Consider the following 21813-nt stretch of genomic DNA (forward strand, 5'->3'; position numbering starts at 1 on the left):
TATATATGAAATTTAGAAAGATTGTAACGATAACCCTGTCTGCGAGACAGCAAAAGAGACACAGATGTATAGAACAGTCTTTTGGACTCTGTGGGAGAGGGCAAGGGTGGGATGATTTGGGAGAATGGCATTGAAACATGTATAATATCATATAAGAAACGAATCGCCAGTCCAGGTTCAATGCAGGATACAGGAAGCTTGGGGCTGGTGCCCTGGGATGACCCAGAGGGATGGTGTGGGGAGGGAGGTGGGAGGGGGTTTCAGGATGGGGAACATGTGTACACCCATGGCAGATTCATGTTGATGTATGGCAAAACCAATACAATATTGTAAAGTAAAAATAGTAAAAAATAAAAATGAAGATATTCAGTAACAATATGTAATTACTTACAGTATTACCCTGTCACTGTGATGCCTAACAACACTGGTAATAATGCCCTGGACAGAAGGATATCAAAGGGCCTTTTCACATTCACACCCCTAGACCCTGACCATCTCTATTGCAAACAAACTGGTGGGTTTCAGTTGCTCACCTTGTAAACCAAACAGTGATGACCATCCTCTATTTGACTGAGATCCTCCCATCTCTGCAGCCCTGGGGCCTGATTTCTGCCTGCAGTCTGCACACACGGGTCCCTGCAAGGCCAAAGTAATCAGATACATCTACAACACCAAGTCTGGGATCTTCAAGTCCTTTGCTGCAAAGCAAAGAAGAACAATGTCAAGATGGGGAAGGACTGTTCCAGACCCACAGTGGTGCTATCAGGCCCTGGGCTAAGACAGGTAGAGGATGGGCTGAGGAGATGTGGAGCTCAAGAGAGTACACAATCCTCACCAACCCACAGTGTATTTTTCCTCAGGGCATCCCAGGGGAAGTGGCTGCAGTGTCCTTTGAAACCATGGACTGAGCATGTCCTCCACGGGCCAGCGTAGCATAGGTCACACCTAGAAGCCACATCATGACAATCTGAGACTACTCCCATGTTCTCCTTTCTCAGATGGGAGCATTAAGTCAGTCACCCTACACAAAGTCACCTCTCACCCTACAGAGCCATCTATATTGCTCCTGAGTGCCCCACCTTGGCTTAGAGAATTCGCTGCCTTCTTGGTGGCCATCCTGGTCTTGGGAGGACAGTGGTTTGCTCTTTCCTGGGATGGTCTAGGACCTGTCCAGTTATGCAGTATCCAGGTCTGGGTCTTCAGAAGTATTAATTAGCAAGTTCCTTTCCTTTTGCTTCCCTGGTGGCTCAGACGGTAGAAGCATCTGCTTGCAATGTGGGAGGCCCAGGTTCGATCCCTGGGTTGGGAAGATCCCCTGGAGAAAGAAATGGCAACCCACTCCAGTATTCTTGCCTGGAAAATTCCATGGATGGAGGAACCTCGTAGGCTACAGTCCATGGGGTCGCAAAGAGTCGGATACGACTAAGCAACTTCACTTTCACTTTTCCTTTCACAGAGGACCTGTGAACTGTGCCCCCTTGAGATGCTGAAGGACAAGGAGGATCCACCCATGGCTGGACTCTGTCTGCTTCTGAAAATGTTCCGCATTCTCTTGCTTCTCAACTCTATCCTCATCAGCAGAAATCTGCCTCTTTCATTTCCCCCGTGGGGCTACTTGGTTTAGTTCTGTCTCATCCAGTTGGCCCTAAACACCATGAGAGCAAGTCTTCTCTTTATCCCTAGACCTTCTCACAGCTCCTGGCACAAAGGCTACAGTCAGTCCATAAATATTGGGGGAAGGAAGGAAGGAGAAAAGCTCCACATGACTGGAATGACTGTGGACCCCGGAATTAAATCCAGGATCTTGTCCTAATCTTCTTCCTCACTGCATCCTCACCTTCATCCTCCACCCCACCGTCACCTCCAGAACCTTCCAGAACCTGAGTGCCTGGACCCTGCCCCTCCTCCCACAGCCGCGACTGCTAGGACCCACCTCTTTTTCTTGATAAATATGATTTGACACTCATAAAGTCATGTTCAATATCTTCAATGCATCATTATGCTAATAACAGACTAGTTCACCTGAGTGTTGTTTGTGTATTAGTAACATTAAAAGAAATGGGACACACAACTAACCCTTTTCATACATGTCTTCCTTCTGATTTTCAGCTTGCTTTCTTTCAACAAGAAACTTTTCCTTAGGTGAACTTTGTTTCTTCGTGTCTAAAATAAGAATGTGTGTGCATGCTCAGTCGCTAGGTTGTGTCTGACTGTACCTAATCCACAGACTTTAGCCTGCCAGGCTCCTCCGCCCACGGGATTCTCCAGGCAAGAATACTGGAGTGGGTTGCCATTTCCTTCTCCCAGTGATCTTCCAAACCCAGGGATCAAACCTGTGTCTCTTGCATTGCAGGTAGATTATTTACCACTGAGCTACCAGGAAAGAGGGCTTCCCTGGGTAAAGCACCTGCCTGCAATGCAGGAGACCCCGATTCGATCCCTGGGTCAGGAAGATCCCCTGGAGAAGGAAATGGCAACCCACTCCAGTATTCTTGCCTGGAGAAATCCATGGATGGAGAAGCCTGGTAGGTTACAGTCCACAGAGTCGCAAAGAGTCGGACAAGACTAAGCAACTTCACTTTCTTTCTTTCTTACCAGGAAAGCCCCAAAATCAGAATGATAATATTTAACTCATAAGACTGTGAAATAACAAGTTACCTTTTGGTGAGGGCTTCCCTGGTGGCTCAGTGGTAAGGAACCTGCCTTCCGGTGCAGGAGATGTGGGCTTGATCCCTGGGAGGGGAGGCTCCCTGGGAGAAGGAAATGCAACCCACTCGAGTATTCTTGCCTGGAGAATCCTGTGGACAGAGGAGCCTGACGAGTTACAGTCAGGAGTCAGACATGACATAGCAGCTAAAAAGAAACTAACACGTTTTCCTGAACACTTACTGTGAGCCCATCCCATAGGTCACAATGTTAAATGCCCCTGGACCAGCCAAATATGACTGGACATATTTGGAGCGGGGGTGGAGGCTGGAGGGACAAAAAGGAATGGCGGGGATTATGGAAACTGGAGAGAACACTCCCCTCCTGAGAAGAAAGCATCTCTCCTTAGCTTAGTTCACGACTTTCAGAACGTGGTCCCTTGAGCAACATCCTCAGTCCCAGAAACCTGGTAGATGCAGATACTCAGGTCCCAACCATGTCTTACCAAATCAAACCTCAGAAAGTGGAGGTCTCAGATCTGTGTTTCAACAAATGTTTAATGAATTCTAAAGCTCACTCATAGTTGAGACCCACTGCTCCCTGGTGGCTCAGACGGTAAAGGTGGCTTCTCGATGCAGGAAATGTGGGTTTGATCCCTGGATTGGGAAGATCACCTGGAGAAGGAAATGTTTACCCACTCCAGTATTCTTGCCTGGAGAATCCCATGTAACAGAAGAGGGCTCTTGTTAAATGTCAAGACTGTGTTGCCAGATCGCTTATTTTTCCAACAATGTGAGTTCATTTTCTGTAAAATCTCCCACTGTTAAATCCCAGAAATGTTTCATAATTGTAGAAAGTACTATGTGGGTTAATAATACTTGTATGCTAGCCGGATTTGCAATCTCTGGTTTCTGCTTTTCCTTTCAATCCTGAAAATTATCCTAACAAAAAACAGTATTCACAACATCATTCTAAGATTGCAAACTACTTATTTCCAAAAATCCAGATGCTGTTTTATCATGTAGCCTGAAATTGACCACCCATGACCCAGATGTGAATGATGGTCACAGGACAAAGCCTCCGAAAAATCTAAACATCTTCTGCATACCCAGTGTACATTCCATCCTTTCAGGATGTGGCCTTAAGTATCATGGAATTCAAATTTCTCCCTTTTTTTTTGAGGGAAAAACTGAGGATTAAGGGGCAGAGATATGACCTGATATCAGAGTTTTGGGTTCTCTGGTCTTTATCGATACAAACCCTGTGATTTTCCCGTCTTGTGATTTCTCTGAAGATGCCCTCAGGAACTGGGGAGGTTTCTAATCAGAGATCTCAATCACTCATGAGTAGGGAGGAGGGAGGAGGAGGGGGGACCAGCTCATCAGGGGACCTCTGATCCAGGGGTGGGGGTGGGGGCTCTAACCTGGGTCAAACTGAGGAGGACCAGGACAGGAGGACACTGGGAGAGAAAGACAGACAGATGAGAGAGGAGGGGGGAGAAGAGAGGAGTTTGTGCTCTTAGGGGGAGTCTCTGCTGCTCCCTGGTCTCAGGTAGACAAATTGAGGCAAGAGGAAGGAAAGGCCAGAGGGCCTCCTAAACTGAAGTCCTATTTGTGCTATTTGCAAATTGTGAGTAATGAGGAAGTCTCTTTACCTCTCCGAGCCTCTGCTTTCTCCTTGACACAATGGGATGAGAATCCAGATGCCATAAGATTGACATGAAGCTAAATGAAATGGTACATATGAGATGCCGCAGGATAGAGGAGACCCTCCACTCACAGTGGCTGGTTTTGTGAGTCACTGGCTATTAAGGCCATTCTATCTTAGGGTAACTCAGGACTGAGCTCCTTTCCTTCTCAACGGTGTTACATGGTTGTGTGCTGTGCTAAGTCGTTTGAGTCACATCTGACTCTTTGCGACCCTATGGACTGTAGCCCACCACCCTCCTCTCCCCATGGGGGATTCTCTGGGCAAGAGTACTGGAGTGGGTTGCCATGCCCTTCTCCAGAGGATCTTCCCAACCCAGGGAGTAAACCTCCATCTCCTGTGTCTCCTGCATCAGCAGGCGGGTTCTTTACCTCTAGCACCACCTGGGAAGTTACATGGCTGTAGCTGCAAGTACATATACAAGAAGGGATGGTGGGTGTGTCAAACAGTAGCATATTTTATTCTCTTGGGTTCCAAAACCACTGCAGGCGGTGACTGCAGCCATGAAATTAAAAGATGCTTGCTCCTTGGAAGAAAAGGTATGGCAAACCTAGACAGCATATTAAGAAGAGACCTAACATTGCTGACAAAAGTCCATATAGTCAAAGCTATGGTTTTTCCAGTAGTCATGTATGGATATGAGAGTTGGACCAAAAAGAAGGCTGAGCACCAAAGAATTTATGCTTTTGAACTGTAGTCACGGAGAAGACTCTTGAGAGTCTCTTAGACAGCAAGGACATCAAACCAATCAATCCTAAAGAAATCAACTCTGAATATTCACTGGAAGGACTGATGCTGAAGCTGAAGCTCCAATACTTTGGCCACCTGATGCGAAGAGACATCAGGTGGAAAAAAAGACCCTGATGCTGTGAAAGATTGAGGAGAGGAGGAGAAGCAGGTGATGGAGGATGAGATGGTTGGATGGCACCACCGATTCAATGAACACAAGTTTGAACAAACTCTGAGAGATAGTGAAGGACAGGGAAGCCTGGTGTGCTGCAGTCCATGGGGTGACAAAGAGTCAGACACAACTGAGTGACCGAACAACAACACACCTGATGTGTGCACTCTAGTTTACAGCTTGCAATGCAGCAGAGCACATGTGCACAGACTCTGAAGTCAGATCCCTGGGTCCCAATCCCCTCTCTACAAGCTATGACCTAAGCAAATTACTTTATTTCCTGTTATCTCAGGTACCTCTTCAGTCACATGAGGAAATAGCAACAGTTTCTCCATCTTTCTTTAAAGATTTTTGAGGATTAGATGAATTATATGTGTCAGGTGCTTAGGATAATGCCTGCCACAATGAAGAATTTAAGTTTTACCTGGTGTAACTACTCATTACTGTTATTATTAATACTACAAAGGCCTTAGACTTCTCAGGGAGAAGGAATACATGCCTGTTGCCTCCATTGCTTCCATGGCAACTACATGATGTGGGCAGCACGGATCTCATCTGATACCTGAGGACACAGGACTCTGGGAGATTTAAATCCTCAGGAACAAAGTTTGGAAAACACAGAGCTGGTGCCCAAACCAAGGTCCTATGGCCCCATTGCCACTGAGGGAGAGCAGGAAGAAGGAGGTGGTTACCAGTGTTCTTCCGAGGTCCCCTGGAGTCCACTCAGGCAGACAGCTCTCCTGTTGGTGAAACCAGATGAGGGGTGAGGGGTGATCATGTTCTGGAGACATGTCTGTCTCTGCTTCCCTTCTGACCACTCCCTTACTCTTTTTTCTACCCAAAATATCAGAGTTTGTGCCCCTGATACAGACGCTGTTTCCCTGACTCACCGTCTGTCTAGACCAATGCCAGGTGAAGAGCTTGTGTGGGTCCAGTAAAGATGCTGCCAGAATGGTTGCGGGAAGCTTCCCTGGGTCACACCTGTCTTCTTAAGTAGGTACAGTTGAGGCAGGTGGGCATAGAAGCCCAGATGTGAAGACACCTGCAGGAGGCTGCAAAGGGGACATGAGCTAACACAGTATTGCTCCATTATCCACCTTTGATATGCTTCCATCCACAGAATGACCATCCATCACTTGCTATGCACTTCTCTAAGAGCTGTGATGTTCCCTGAATGACCATATTGAACAAAATCCAATGTTTAGTATCACACCCTGTGTTTCTACGAAACCGACAGGCATAGTCAAGTTTGAGAATCAAAGTTACTGAGCATTTGGCCCCAGTAGGCAGAAGCAGGACCATGAGACGTGGGAAGATTACACATTGTACAAGACTGACCCCTGATCATTCCTTTCCTCATTCCTCTCCTTGTTGGCTGTTCTGACCCCTCAGCTGGAGTGCAAAAAGCTCAGTCTTCCACCAGCTTTCCTTAGAAACCCTTCTACAAGGCCACAAAGATGAGCCAGCTCTGCCTCTCTACAGCCCTTCTTGTGTTTCTGGGCACCTGGTGGGTGAAACCAGGAACCAGGGTAAGTCCTGGCTCACCTCTCCTCTACAGCCTGGGGACAGGTGATAAGCGGGGTCCATGGAAGGCGCTGAGGTGGGTGCAGCAAAACCTCTCTGCATTTCTTCCAGTAAATTGAGCAGTTTTCACTTCAGGGAAATTCCTTGCCTCTCAAGAGGTATCATTATGTGTTCTGCTTTGTTAAAGGCATATCCCACCTGATTCTGCCAGATCAGGGACTTCATAAGTGAGACCCTATTTCTGGTCCCTGCCTTGACCCTGATCCTACTGCAGTGTCATAACAAAATCCAAATTTGACCCCTGTCTCCATCCATGCCCCAGGCCCCCTGAAACACTTGGAATTTTCTGTATATTCTCAATCATGAGATGAGTGAAGGATGGGACCTGAGATAGTGTCAGGATAGGACTGGACTGCAGAACATGCCATCAGGTGATTAGAGAGTTAGAACTATCAAGCCCAGTCCATCTGGGGACAGGAGAAGGTACTGATACTGATTTCAGTCACCAATGGCCAAAGATTCAATAAAATTGTCTGTGTCCAGCCCTCAATTAACATTGGGTTCAAAGAGCTTCAGAGAAGGTGATACCATCAAGGGAATGTGAGGGGGGGAAGTCCTGAGAGGGCTTGGAGTCTCGGCATCCTCTACTCCCCATTTATCATAAGCTTTTCCACTTCCCTGTCCCTGAGTTTTATGCTTTACATCAACTGGGCACAGTAATTAAAGGGCATTCCTGAGTTGTGTGAGTGGTTCTAATAAGTTATTGAACCTTAGAGATGAGTCTTCTAAGCTCTCAGTTTATTGCCAGTTGGTCACACATGTAAGTGACCCCAGGACTTGTGATCGACACTTGAAGTGTGGGCCGTCCTCAGGGAGGGAGCCCTCACCCTGTGGGGTCTGGGTCCCCTCTGCAGATTTAGTGTCAGAAGTGGATTGACTCCTGGGTGCCCAGTGGGTGTTGGGGAACCAGTTGCTGTTGGTAGAGACCCAGCATGTTTGGGGTCAGGGGCAACACCCAGACTCACACTTCCCTATCATTTGTGTCTGGTATGAGGGTCAGGACCCTGAGACTATATTATGTGGGGCAGAGCACTCAGAACCCCCTCCCAGTTCTCTGCATTTTCAGAATTCCTGGCAGAATCATGTACTTGATTAAATGTACTGTGACTTGTCCTGATCCTACCACTGACATGTTTTCTGTCCTAGGCAAGTCATCTGTACTTTCCTCTCCTGAACAGGGGGACCAGGTTACTTGAGTTTTTTGAAAAGATAACCAATGAGTATACAGAGCTTGACATTCATGGTCAATGATGTCTAGTTTCCCCCACAATGTTTTAGTCCAAAAGAATTATCTGCATATATTTCCTCACCAGCCCTTCAAAAAAAATTTGTCTGTCAAGTAATGAGCACTTCTTTGTGATGAAATTAATCAGAACATTGAGTGACAACCGGGCTTCTTACCTTTGGAGACCATTGTGGGAAGAGAAGGCAATGCAGTACTTTCGGGAGTTTGCTCAAGGCGCAAAAACTGTTCTTTCCAAACTGGTAAAATATAAGTCAAAACTCAAGGCAACTCATTTTGCTGGTCCTGTCAGATGATTATTTCATTTTCCTATTGGGATATATGATGTTAGAGGAGACTCATAATTATATGGACAGGTGAAAGAAAGTGTTAATGGCTCAGTCGTGTCTGACTCTTTGTGACCCCATGGGCTATAGGTTGCCAAGGTCTTCTGTCCAGGAAATTCTCCAGGCAAAAATACTGGAGTAGGTAGCCATTCCCTTCTCCAGGGGATCTTCCTGACCCAGGGATCTAATCCAGGTCTCCTACATTTCAGACAATTTTTACTGTTGAGCGATGAGTGTAGCTATATATATGTGTGTGTGTGTGTGTGTATGTGTGTGTGTGTATACATATATACATATACACACACATAGGTATACATAGAGAGACAGGTTTCATCATATTTGTATATACATAAATACAGGTATATATATAGAGAGAGAGACAGGTTTCATTATCTAATAGAATATAAGGAATATTACTATATCCAGAGTTTTCAACGATTGTGCACTTGAAATAAGGATGACATGGGAGATTCATATACGTGACAAATATTTATCAAATACATAGGATTTTTGTCCCAGAAGGCACATTTCTTGGTGTAGGAAAACAGCTGTAAACAAAATATAGTAAAATAATATGCCTTCTGAGAGGCCGACAGACAATGAAGACAGGGAAAATCCTATGGCAGATAGTGATGAGTGTTGTGAAGAAAGAGAGTGATGGGAATTCAGGAGACTGTAGAGGGTCAGAGAAACACTCTGGAATAAGGAGACCTTGAGCAGAGGCTGCCAAAAATGAGACTGATGTGTTTGAGCAGCAGCCAGGACCAGGGTGGCTGCAGCTGAGCGGGTAAAGGGAGGGGAGTGGAAGGGGATGAGGCAGAGAGGCCACGGGGGTAGGTCATGAGGAGCTTTGTAGGACTTTATAAGAATCCAAATTTGACTCTGAGAGAGCTGAGGAGTCACTGAGGGATTGGTCATGGGAGCCATGCAATAGGATTCAAGTTTTAAGAGGATCCCTGAGTCTGCAGAGTGGAGAGTGGCTCCTCGGAAATAAGAACAGAGACAAAGGCCCCTGGGCAGGCTGCCGCAGTGGTCCAGTGAGCCATGGTGGAGTGTGTACCTGTGTTGTTCCTTGAGTAGATCTCAGTTTTTTAGATCATAAATGACTTGCTTTGTTGAGGTTTCTGTGGAGACTTCATCACAAATCATTCAATCTTTAGGCATTTGTGATGGATTCGCCCTCCACCTCTCACCCCTCCCTGAGGTGTGGGGGCAGGGAAAGAGGAAAGGTGGAAATGAGAATTCCCACTCCCCCAATCAAGTGTTGATTACCCTGATAACACACTCCATCCTTGGTTTAGACTGAGTGTTTACTAGCCCCTTCCCTCACATGACAAAAGTCTCCTTGTTTCTCTCATCTCTCAGGAAACTCCAGCAGTGTTAGGAGCTCTGTGCCAAGAATAGGAATTGATATTTCTTTATAGTGACAGCATCAGTATTCCCTCAATATTCCATGATTCCAGTACTCATGCTGTAACCAGAGTGAACACACTGGAGGGTCACAGCCCAGGAGGACATCAGCTTCCCCAGCTAAGTTCCTGCCTGGACCAGTGTCTGATAGACAGTAAGTGTCCATCCAGTGCAGAAGCTGTGACAGTGGTTGCAGGAAGGTGGCCTGTGTCACACCTGTCATCTGTGCTAGGTGAGGGGGTCAGGGCATTGAGGTCCAGGTGAGATGACACCTGCAGGAGGCTGAAAGAAGGACCTGAGCTCACACACTGCTGTTCACTTATAGGTCCTGTGATTTGTCTCATCCACTCACTATCTATCACATGCCATGCACTGCTCTAGGTCCTGGGATGCTCCCTGAGTCAACATATTAGAATCACTATCTGTGTTTACAGGAGACCCACAGGTAGAGTCAAATCTGAGAAGTACTTTTACTGGACTTTAGGCCCCTGTAGAGAGAAGCCAGAGGCATAGTTTTGTAGGGAGATTACGCAATAAACAGGACTGACCCAGCTCCTCCCCTTGCCCACTCCCTTCCTCATCACCTGATCCCACCCCCCAGCCAGGATATTAAAGCTCAGTGCATCCCCAGCATCCTCAGGAGCCCTCCTGCAAGGCCACGAAGATGAACCGGCTCTGCCTCTCCGCAGCCCTTCTCTTCCTCCTGGTTATCCTGGTGGACAGCACCCTGGTGAACATACACCATATCCAGCATGAAGGTAGGTCCAGCCTCACCTCTCCTCTACAGACTGGAGGGAAATGATGGAAGTCTATGGAAGGGGGCAGGGCAGGTGTGGGGTGAGTACTGCCAACCCTTTCTGGATTTCTCCTGTCATGCTGGGCAGGATTTTTGTTTGGGTTTGCTGTGTTGGACTTACTGGCTATGCGATGACATTGTCTAGTAACCAGGGCTACTCTGGTTGCAGTGTATGGGCTTCTCATTGTGGCTTCTCTCATTGCAGAGCAGGGGCTTGAGGTATCTGGGCTCAGTAATTGTGGTTCACCTGCTTAGTTGCAATGAGGCACGTGGAATCTTCCCAAACCAGGGATCAATCCCTGTTCTCTGCATTGGCAGGTGGATTCTTAACTACTGGACCACCAGGGAAGGCTGAAGTTGTAAGCTTTCAACTCCACTGACATTATGACTCTCATGAGGAAATATATTAAATATATATATGTATATATGTGTGTATATATGTATATATGGGATATATATATCCCACCTAAATCTACCAGATTAGGAACCCCATTTGTGAGACTCTCTATTCCTGGTCCCTGCCTTGTCCCTGAACCTCACTATAGTGTAGTAATAAAAAGATCTATATTTGATCCTTCTCATGACATGGCCAAGGCCTCCTAAAACTCTTGGAATTTGCTGACTTTACAGGTTATGAGATGAGTCACTAAAGGTGACTCAAGGCACCTTCAAGATGAGGCTGGTCTCCAAGAAACCTCAAACACCCATTTAAAGGGTATAGTTTTCACCACCTCTCACTCCAGCACCCCTGAGGACAGGGGAGGGAACTGAGAGCGAGATCAATTACCAAAGGCAGATGATCCAACCAATATGCCTGTTTAGTGAGCTCTGGAAAGAAGTACTTAACTACTGGGCTCAGAGAGCTTGCAGGATGGTGGACACAGGGAGGTGCTGTGAGAGTGCTGTGCTCACTAGAGCACGGGGGCTGGGCACACGCCCACCCCCCTTCGCCCTGCACATCGCCTCCCTTGTGCTGCCTTGAGTTTTATTTTGTATATTAATCCGGGTATAGCAAGCAAGGGTTTTCCTAGGGTCAGCTGCCAGCTCTATTCAGTAGTTGAATTTGAAGGTGGGGTCATAGGGGCCCTGATTTTAGCCATTTGGTCACAAGCATGAGTGAGTGACTCAGGACCTCATGGCTGGCATCTGAACTGAGGAGAGTCTTGAGCACTCAACCTGAAGAATCTGCAGTAATTCCATGGATTTGAAACAGAAGTGAATTTCTTGGTGGGCACCCAGTGGCTGTTTGGGAATTGCTTGCTATTGGTAGAGGCACCACATATTTGGTGTCAGGGAAACCTAGACTCACTCTCCTCTATGATTTCGGGGCTCAAGCGATGCTCCAAAAGTGGGGAGTAACGAAAGTACACGTGGCACCCAGAAACTGTTCTCAGTTATCTTTATTTTCAGAGTTCCTGGCAGAATCAGGCAGTGTATCCAATGCGTTGTACATGATAGTATCTAGTCCTGGCCCTGCCGCCCACGTGCCATGTTTCCTGGGCAACTCATCTGCAATTTTCTCATCTGAACAGGGAACACAGGTTACATGGGTTTTTGAACAGATTTGTTGTTTTCCTTCAGTTGCTCAGTCATGTCCAACTCTTTGCAACCCCATGGACACCAGGTTTCCCTGTGCTTCACCATCTCCCGGAGCTTGCTCAAACTCATGTCCACTGAGTCAGTGATGCCATCCAACCATCTCATCTTCTGTCATCCCCTTCTCCTCCTGCCTTCAATCAATCTTTCCCAGCATCAGGGTCTTTTCCTGTGAATCAGTTCTTTGTATCAGGTGGCCACAGTATTGGAGCTTCAGCTTCAGCATTAGCCTTTTCTATGAATATTTAGGGTTGATTTCCTTTAGGATTGACTAGTTTGAACAGATTACCAGTCATGAATATAAACAGGTGAAACACATTTCAACTCTTTGCAAGTAGTGAACTTTGTGCATTTTTAACCAAGATATGTTAATTAATCTGAAAATAACTTGTCTACCTACTGGTCCTGGGCAAGAAAGAATATTTGGGTGTCAAATAATGAGTATTCTTTTATTTATGAAAAATAACCAGAAAGACCTGGGATGAATGAGCAGAGCCACTGCAGAGAAAACAAGAAACACAGCCCTGTGTGGTTGCCTTCTGGGACCAAGGTTGATACAGTATTAGTAAAGTCTCCAGGCCCTTTCCCTTGTCCCCTTTTGACTATTATTTTATTTTACATATTTGCTTCCTGCCTTGTCCACTGTTGACTATTCTTTTATTCTCCATATCTGATCCTTGCCTTGGTTCATGGCCCAGGTCTCCTGAAACTCTCTGAATTTACTGTCTTTCATAGGTCTGGAGACAAGTCATAGACGGGGACCTAAGAAGCATTCAACAAAAGATATGATTAAAAATATCATCCGTGGTGTGGCTACAGGTGCGAACTTTCTGCAACTCCGGGGAGAGGAGAGGGCACTGAGATTGAGAACAGGTGCCACTGGCCAATGATTCAATCAATACGCCTGTTTAGTGAAACCTCAATAAGAGTCCATAAATGTGGGCATTCAGAGAGTGTTTGGGGTGGTAACACACGGCGGTGATGTGAGGGTCCCCACACCTCCACTTCCACTTTTCCCTGCACCTCTCACTCACATTGCTGTGCCAAGATTTATCCTTTATGATAACATGAGATCTCTATGAGAGTGGTCTTCCTGAGTCTGGTCGTCAGATCTATTGCATTATTGAACACCAAGGTGGGGTAAGGGAACTTCCCAGTTTTAGACCCTTTGTCAAATCATGAGTGAATCGGGACAACACGCCTATCATCTGAGCTGAGAACAGTTTGAGCCCTCAACATGCAGAATCTGTACTAACTCCCCTCATTTCTTATCAGAATTAAATTGCCCTGTTGGACACCCAGTGGGTGTTTGGAGGAATTGCATGTTGTTTCTAGAGACACCACAGATGTGGTCTCAGGGAAAACCAGACTCAGTCTCCCTGTGCTTTGGGAGCTCGGGTGAGTCCTGGGGACAGGGGAGTAATGAAGGCAGGACACTGCACCCAGAAGCTGTTACCAGTTATCGGTACTCTCAGAGCTTCTGGGAGAATAGGATAGTACGTCAGATGGATTGTGACAGGGCAGTATCTTGTCCTGACCCTGCCACCCACATGCCATGTGTCCTGGGGGAAATCATCTGAACAGCAGACACCTGTTACATGGGTTCTTTGAACATATTACCAGTCATAAATACAAAGAGTTTATTCACACTTCGTGGCCAATTTTGCTCATTTTCCACCAGGATATGTTCATTTGAAAAGATATTTCTACCTACTGCTTTGGGGTGAGAAAGAATATTTATGTGTCAAATAATGATTATCCCTCTACTATAATAATAAATCCCAAAGACCTGGGACCACTGAGCAGAGCAATTGCAGGGAAAGCATGAAACACAGCCCTTGTGTGGCTGGCTCCTGGGACAAGGCTGATATAACATTAGCAAAGTCTCCAGGCCTTTTCCCTTGTCCACTTTGGACTATCATTTTATTATCCATATTTGAACCTTGTCCGGGTTCATGGTCTCAGACTCCTGAAAACTGTGGCATTTTTGTCTTTCCTAGGTGCCAAGATTGCCAACGCGGGATCCGGTTTCATACGTGAAGTGGTTAAAGCAATGCGTGAAGGGAATAAAGGTTTGAACTTTCTGCTCCTGTGGGGAAAGGGGAGGGCACTGAGATTGAGGTCAGTCACCACTGGCCAATGATTCCATCAGTGTGCCTATTTAGTGAAACCTCATTAAAAATCCAGAATACTGGCATTCAGAGAGCGTTTGGGACGGTGACAAAAGGAGGTTATATGAGGGTGCTCATCTAACCAGGGCATGGAGGCTTTGCACATCTCCACTCCCCTTCGCCCTACAGATCTCCTGCATTTCATTCCTTCTGAGTTTTATCCTGTACATCGATTGAGAACAGTAAGAGTGTTCCCGGGATCAGTACAGATCTCCTGCATTTCATTCTTTCTGAGTTTTACCCTGTACATCGATTGAGAACAGTAAGAGTGTTCCCGGGATCAGTACAGATCTCCTGCATTTCATTCTTTCTGAGTTTTACCCTGTACATTGATTGAGAACAGTAAGAGTATTCCCGAGATCAGTCACCAGTTCCCCTGATTATTGTGCGTGGAGGTGGGGTCACAGAAACTCTCATTTTTAGTCATTTGGTCAGAAGCATGAGTGACTTGAGACCACATGGCTGGCTTCTGAAGAGAGGACAATCTAGATCCCCCAACCTGTGGCATCGGCCCAAACTCCACAGATTTTGTGTCAGAAGTCAATTAACTGGTTCTCCCATCGGATCTTGGGAACCGGATGGTGTTAGTGCAGAAACCACGTATTTCGCTTCAGGAAAAAACACGGACTCACCTTCCCTTGTGATTTGAGGGCTCACATGAGGCTTGGGGAGAGGTGAGTAGGGAAAGTAGGACCCGGCTCCCAGAAACACTTACCAGTTATCGGTATTTTCAAGCTCCTAGCAGGATCAGGTAGTGTATCGATGGGTTGCGACCTCACGGTATCTTTTCCTGACCCTACTACCCACATGATTGTGTCCTGGGGCAAGCCATCTGCAGTTTCCTCATCTGAACAGGGGAAACACGTTACATGAGTTCTTTGAACAGATGACAAATCATGTAAATAAATAGTTTATTCACATTTCATGGCCAGATTTGTCCATTTTCCACTATGGTGTATTAAATCTGAAAAAAAATTCTCTGCCTACTTGCTTTGGACAAGTAAAAATATTTCTTTATCAAATAATGGTTATTCCTCTATTATTAAAACTAATCAAAAGATGTGGAACCACAGAGGAGAGCAAAGGCAGGGAGAGCAAGTAACAGCCCTCGTGTGGTAGGCTGTGGGACCAATGCTGATATGGTTGTTAAAGTCTCCAGGCCCTTTCCCTTGTCTTTTTTTTTGACTGTTATTATCTTATCCATGTTTGATCCTTATCCTGTTTCATGGACCAGGCCTCCTGAAACTCTTGAAATTTACTTTCCTTCATAGGTCATGTGAAGACTTCCGGAGCACAACTCAAGAACCACACAGTAGAGGAGTCCCCAACATTCAATACTCAGCAATTAATACTCAGTGAGAAGAATAAAGGTTTGTACTTTCTGTGCCTCTGGGGAGAGGAAAGGGCACTGAGACTGAGATCAGTCACCACCGGCCAATGGCCAGTGGCCAATGATTCAATCAATAAGCCTACTTCTTGAAACCTCAAAAAAATGTAAAAATATTAAAGTTCAGAGAGTTTCCTGGGTGGTGAACACAAGTACGTGATGTGAGGGTGCTGTGTTCACTGAGACATGGAGGCTCCACACACCTCCACTCCCCCTTTGCTCTACACGTCCCCTCCATTTCACTATTTGTGAACTTTTCATGTATATTCATCTGAGAACAGTAAGGGTTTTCCTAAGTTTTATCATCAGTTCCATTCAGTTGTTAAACTTGGAAGTGATGTCATGGAACCTCCACATTTTAACCGTTTGGTCACAAGTGTAAGTAACAAGGGAACACGTGACTGGCTCTATAAAGTGAGGACAGTCTTGAGCCCTCGTCCCGTGAGATCTGCATTAACTGCACAGATTTCACATCAGGCGTCAGTTGACTGGGGGATGCCCAGCAGGTATCTGGGGAATTGGTTGATGTTGGTAGAGACGCCACATATTCGCTGTCAGGGTTTAACCCAAGCTCACTCTGCCCTGTGAGGTGGGGGCTTAGATGAAGCTTGGGATGGGGAAGTAATAAAAGTAGGACACTGCATCCAGAAACTCTTACAAGTAAGCTGTATTTTCCGAACTCCTGGTGGAATCAGGTATTGTAATCGATGGGTTGTGACATCATAAGTTACCTGTCCTGACCCTACCACCCACATGCTTGTGTCCTGGGGCAAGTCATCTGCAGTTTCCTCAACAGGGGAAAATGTTACATGAGTTCTCTGAACAGTTTACCAGTCGTGAATATAAAGAATCTGTTCACATTTCATGACCAATTTTGCCCATTTTCCACCAACGCGTTAATCTGAAGAAGTTTATCCTTGCAAGAAAACATCCTGAGGGCTCAAATAATGATTATACCTCTATTATTAAAAATAAGCAGAAAGAGTGGGACCACTGAGCAGATCAACTTCAAGAGCGCAAAAACACAGCCCTTGTGTAGTTTGTCTCGTGGGACCTAGGCTGAGAAAATATGAGTAAAGTCTCCAGGCCCTTTCATTTGTCCTCTTTTGACTATTATTTTATTGTTCATATATTTGATCTATATTTGATCCTTGTCCTGGTTCATGGTCCAGGCATCCTGAAACTCTTGGAACTTACTTTCTTTGATAGACCATGAGACCACTCAGGGAAAGCAACCCAGGAAACTTCAGGTTCTGGGTTGTCTGCCAAAAAACTCAAACACCCATTCAGAGGTTGGAAATTTCACCAATTTCTTGCCAGCCCCTCTGGGGAGAGGGGCAGGCTCTGAGATCGAGATCAATGAGCAATGGCCACTAATTTAATCAAAGTGGCTCTCTATTGAAAACCTCCTTAAAAATCCATAAATATCTGGGTTCAGAGGCTTCAGGGTTAACGATTACCAGGACAGACTCTTTTATTATCCTCTCAGGAGACTGAATGTTAGAGGGAGATTGACCTTTGTGTTGATGTGCCCCATTATCAAGGTGATTTTGTACTAAAAGGAAATCAATTATACCCATTCTATTTGATGACCTTGCACTTGTGGAGAGAATGAAAATGGGAGTGAGTAAGTCCCTTTAAAGCACTGTTCTTGGGGATGGGGACACAGCTATCAAAAAAACATGGCAAAGTAATTTGCCTTCTTGGAGGATGACATAAAAATAGCAAAGGGGAGAAATCCTATGGTAGGTTATCAGTTTCTTGAAGATAGAGAGCAAGGCAGAGAAACAATGCTGTCCTTTTTCTCTACAGGGTCAAGGAAACCCTTTGTGATAAGGAGGCACTGAGCAGAGCTGCAGAAATAACGTGCCTGGTTGTGTCTGAGCAACAGAAGGGACCAGGGTAGCTGGATATGAGAGGGTTTATATGAGGGGAAACGAGTAGAAGGGGATGAGGCATCGAGGCCATGGGAGCAGGTAGAGAGAACGCTTGTAGGACTTTTTAAGAATCAGAATTTGACTCTCAGAGAAAAAGGGACTCACTGAGGGATTGGTCGTGATGGAGCCATGCGGAAGGACAGAATAATAACAGAATCCTTCAGGCTGCAGTTCAGAGAGTGGCCTCGAGGGGGTAAAGAGCAGAGACAAAGCCCCAGTGAGCAGTGTTATTCCCTGAGTGGATCCCAGGTCTCTTGAATAACATGAATGTCTTGCTCTGTTGAAGTTTCTATGGAGGCGTCATTACCTAGTCATGATGCATTAAATCATTAGCCATTGGAGGTCATTCAACAGACAGCTCCATTACCCTCCCTGAGGTTGAGCGAAGGAGAGGAGCAGTGGATAGAAGACCAGGGGAAGGGTGGAATGAAAGTGCCCACCCCCCCGGTAGGCAGACCTTTCCTGTGCAATCAGAGCCCATTCTGGGCTCATTAGAGTCTTTCCAAACTCAACCACTTCACATATCAAAGGACACTGTTATTGCTCTCATCACAAAAGAAATACCAAGATTTTTAGGATCAGCATCAGGAAAACAATGAAAAAACAAATATGTATATTTCTCCTTATATACACAATATATAGTATCAATATTCATTCATAGAATCCCCATGAAATAACTGAAGCAAACACAGTGTTATGTTTTCTTCATGCCTTTTTCCATTATAGCACGATTCCTTCACAATTTTTATTAATGATGGAAAGCTTTTACCACACACATAACACAGAGGATATTAATAGTATTATAAAACTCAGGTATCCAGACCCAGTAATTATTGACATATAGGGAATATTTTTTACCTTTGTCCTGTTGTTGTTGTACACTTGTGGAGGTTTTTGTTTTTTTGTTTTTCTTTTTTGAGCATTTATGTATTTATTTGGGTGGGCTGGTTATTAGTTGCGGGTCCCAGGCTCAGTAGTTATAGTCTGTCGACTTAGTGTCTACAGCATTTGGGACTTTAGTTCCCTGACAAGGGATTGAACCTTGGCCTCAGGCATTGCACGGTAGAGTCTTAACCACGGGATCACCAGGGAAGTCCTACAGAAGTTTTAAGGCTTTTCAAAGGCATTATGCCAGATTTTCTTAAAAGGCTTCATGAAGACACATATGTTTGCACATGATTACTACATCATGTCACCCCCAGTAACATTCATAATTCATCCAAAAAAGGAGGTTTTCAAATAGGCTTTTCAATTTGACCTCCACAACCCTAATATTCTCTATTCCAAACAAACTGATGGTTCTAGTTGTTGGCCTTGTACGGAGCAGTGATGACCGTCCACATAACTGACAACTGCCCTCTCATTCCAGCAGATTCTAGGCCTGCCTTCTGCCTGGAGCCCAAAGTGGTAGGTCACGGCACTACTAAGATGCCCAGGTACTTCTACAATGCCAAGACCGGTCACTGTGAGCCGTTCACATATGGCAGCCTCGGAGGGAACAAAAACAACTTCCTAACATTAGAGGACTGCATGGAGACCTGTGGTCAAGGGGCTGGTTCCCTGTGGTAAGACAGGGGCCAGGGCACAGGGGGAGGGAAGGGCTGGGGAAAGGGGCGGAGCTCAGGGGGCCACACACCATTCACCCTGCACAGTGTCTTCCTCCTCGCTGCTGCCAGGAGGAGAGGCTGCAGAGTCCTGTGAAACCACACTGAGCGAGTTCTCCAGGGAGAGGATGGCAGGAGGTCAACCCCGGAGGCCTCTTTGTGGTCATCTCAGCCTGATCACATGCTCTTCTTTCTTAGATGGGAACACTGCTTCAGCCACCCTCCAGGGCAGGTCTGCAGTGCTCCTGAGTGCCCCACCTAGGCTTGGAAAGTTCACTTCTTTCTTGTAGGCCATTTGGGTCATGAGGACTCTGCTTCTATATTTTTGGAAAATCTAGGATCTGTCAAGATGACCAGTGTCCAGGTCTGGGGCTGCAAATGATGGCACTTAGCAAGTTCCTTTCTTTTTGCAGAGGACACGCGAAGAGTGTCTCCCAGAAAATGTGAAGTCCGAGGAGGACCCCTGCAGAGCTAGGCCATGGCTGCTTCTAAACCATTAGGTCTCCTCGCAGTTCTTCTCTCCCCTACCCTCCACAGCAGAGCCAGCCTATTTCCTCTCTTCCACGGTCTACATGCCTTTTCTGTCTCATCCAGTTAGCTCTCAGCACCATGAGAACATGTCCTCCCTTTATCCCAAACACTTAGCACAGTTCCTGACACCAAAGAGACAGTTCTACTTGAGGAAGGAAGGAAGGGATGTAGGAGCACACTCCCCATGACCAGAGTGACTGCAGAGCCTGCGCTTTATCACAGGATTTTCATTTTCACCCCCATCCTCACGGCATCCTCACCTTCATCCCCCTGCCCACCATCACTGCTCTCCTCGTGGGTGGCCAAGGTGGTATTTCCAGCATCCAGTTCTCAGCATCCATACTGAGAGAAGAGTTTGGGATAAAGAAGCCCCTAAACCCCAGAATGATGCTGCATTTTCCTTTCTGTAACTTCAAACACTGTGGGTTATATTTAAATAAATGCATATTAAAATTAAACTGACTGGAGTGGAGCCTGTTGTTTGCAACTACAAACCTTAACCAATAAGGTCCATGGAAATAGTGGTCCTCCTCACTGTTCTGCAGAGCAGTGGGCACCTCCAAATTCCCTGTCCAGAGACTGTGCCCTACCAGGTACAAGAAGCAAACCTGTTATAGCCTCACTGACCTCTTAGTAGCCACACCAAGCTACACAGAAGCGTGCTAGACACACACCTCAACATGACAGCTTTTATTTCATGCTTCTAAGTTCAGTCAAGTTTGGGAGCAGGTTGTCCTCCTGAACTCGCAGAAGGAGAATGGGCATGAGGCTCAGTTGTCCACTTTTCTAAGAAATCCGATTCCCTGATGTCGCATGTGGGGAGGGGGCTTCTTAGTTCAGTTACAGAAAGACAACTACCTTTTAGTGCCTCAGGCTCTGTGTTAGCATTTTCCCTGCATTTTTCTATAATCTTCCTAAGAATCCTTCAAGGGAGGAAATGGAGGCATGGAGATGACACTTGGCTGCTGCATTCATTTCCTAACACAGCAACTTCCCAGCCTCCCAAGTAGATCCACTTTGACGGTGTTTTCCAGCTCTGCCTCTAAGATGTAGAATGGAGGCACTTTGGGAAAACAGAGTATCTGTTTCACGATGGATCAGTAAAGTGAGGCATGGGGACCACAGCAAGCACCGTAATGAAATAAATGAGAACACAGATGGTGCTGGTGCTGTTACTCACTTCCTCAGAGTCTTGGACAAATTTCTCAGCATCTCTGAGTTTTCCTTTATTCAGTTATAAAATAAGGATAACAATCTTACTTGTTAATACTTCTAGCCAGAGACCAGTAGAAACACCCCTGTTCCTAGATGAACTTCCATTCCTAGTTGAACTCATTGGGTTTATTGCTCACTGGAGCAAGGAATGGGAATCATCTTGGAAAACAATATGCTGTCTTATTAAGAAAATGTTAGAAAGAATTTATAGGATGTGGGTGGTATTAGGTGATTTGGTGGAGGGTTTCAGGAAGCTGCCTTTGCTCTGGATGAAGGCTGTGAAGCAGTGGGGTAGTTTTCTGATTGAGTATCGTAATCTTAAATCTAAGAAGGGAAGGCTTGATCGAGGCTCTGAGAGCAGTACTTGGTCAAGAAGTAGCAGCCATTCAAGATAGGAAGGTGCTTTGATCATATTGGTGCTTTCTGTAATTTAGCTCCTTTTGTCAATGCTCAAATATAATTATCCAGTGTATTATTTTTTTCTAGATCTTTCACAAACACAGAATGGCCTCATTTGATGTTGAAGTTCTGTAAAATGTTTATGTTGAGCAGAAAAACAGAAGGACCATTGTGTACCAGCTCAGGTCTTGGAACTCAGAAGTTGCTTTTCTTTTTCTCTATCAATCTCATAGAGTCATGATGAGAATAAAAGAGTTGTATTCGTTAAATGCTTGGTCTGTCCAAGTACTGACAGAGTAACCTTTTAATGAATGTTAGATAGATAAGAGTAATAGTAATACTGCAAATATAAAAGTTCTT

The 21813-nt window shown here is 45.7% G+C and overlaps 1 protein-coding gene and 1 long non-coding RNA gene across 2 annotated transcripts; one reads left to right on the forward strand and one right to left on the reverse strand.

Moving 5' to 3' along the window:
- Positions 1–10418: 10418 nt before the first annotated feature.
- Positions 10419–20297, forward strand: LOC147360149 (trophoblast Kunitz domain protein 1-like). The gene is made up of 6 exons (XM_086331613.1): positions 10419–10575; positions 12945–13028; positions 14210–14281; positions 15652–15750; positions 19074–19269; positions 19722–20297. Coding segments are annotated over exons 1-6 (546 nt in total). The 5' UTR covers positions 10419–10481; the 3' UTR covers positions 19723–20297.
- Positions 11996–15131, reverse strand: LOC147360150 (uncharacterized). The gene is made up of 2 exons (XR_015138957.1): positions 15096–15131; positions 11996–12444 (listed from the first exon to the last, which is right to left on the reverse strand). It is a non-coding gene; the product is annotated as an uncharacterized LOC147360150 (long non-coding RNA).
- Positions 20298–21813: the final 1516 nt, after the last annotated feature.

Source organism: Bos grunniens, chromosome 13 (genome assembly GCF_055505025.1).
Source record: "Bos grunniens cultivar Pamir isolate PY7600 chromosome 13, Bosgru_T2T1.0, whole genome shotgun sequence".
In the NCBI taxonomy this organism is placed as follows: Eukaryota; Metazoa; Chordata; class Mammalia; order Artiodactyla; family Bovidae; genus Bos; species Bos grunniens.

Bases quoted from the DNA above. Each gene is read 5' to 3' on its own strand.
- LOC147360149 (XM_086331613.1), top strand. From the start codon at position 10,482: ATGAACCGGCTCTGCCTCTCCGCAGCCCTTCTCTTCCTCCTGGTTATC. The intron at 13,029-14,209 runs GTGCGAACTTTC...TGTCTTTCCTAG, and splicing joins CATCCGTGGTGTGGCTACAG to GTGCCAAGATTGCCAACGCG. The intron at 15,751-19,073 runs GTTTGTACTTTC...CTCTCATTCCAG, and splicing joins ACTCAGTGAGAAGAATAAAG to CAGATTCTAGGCCTGCCTTC.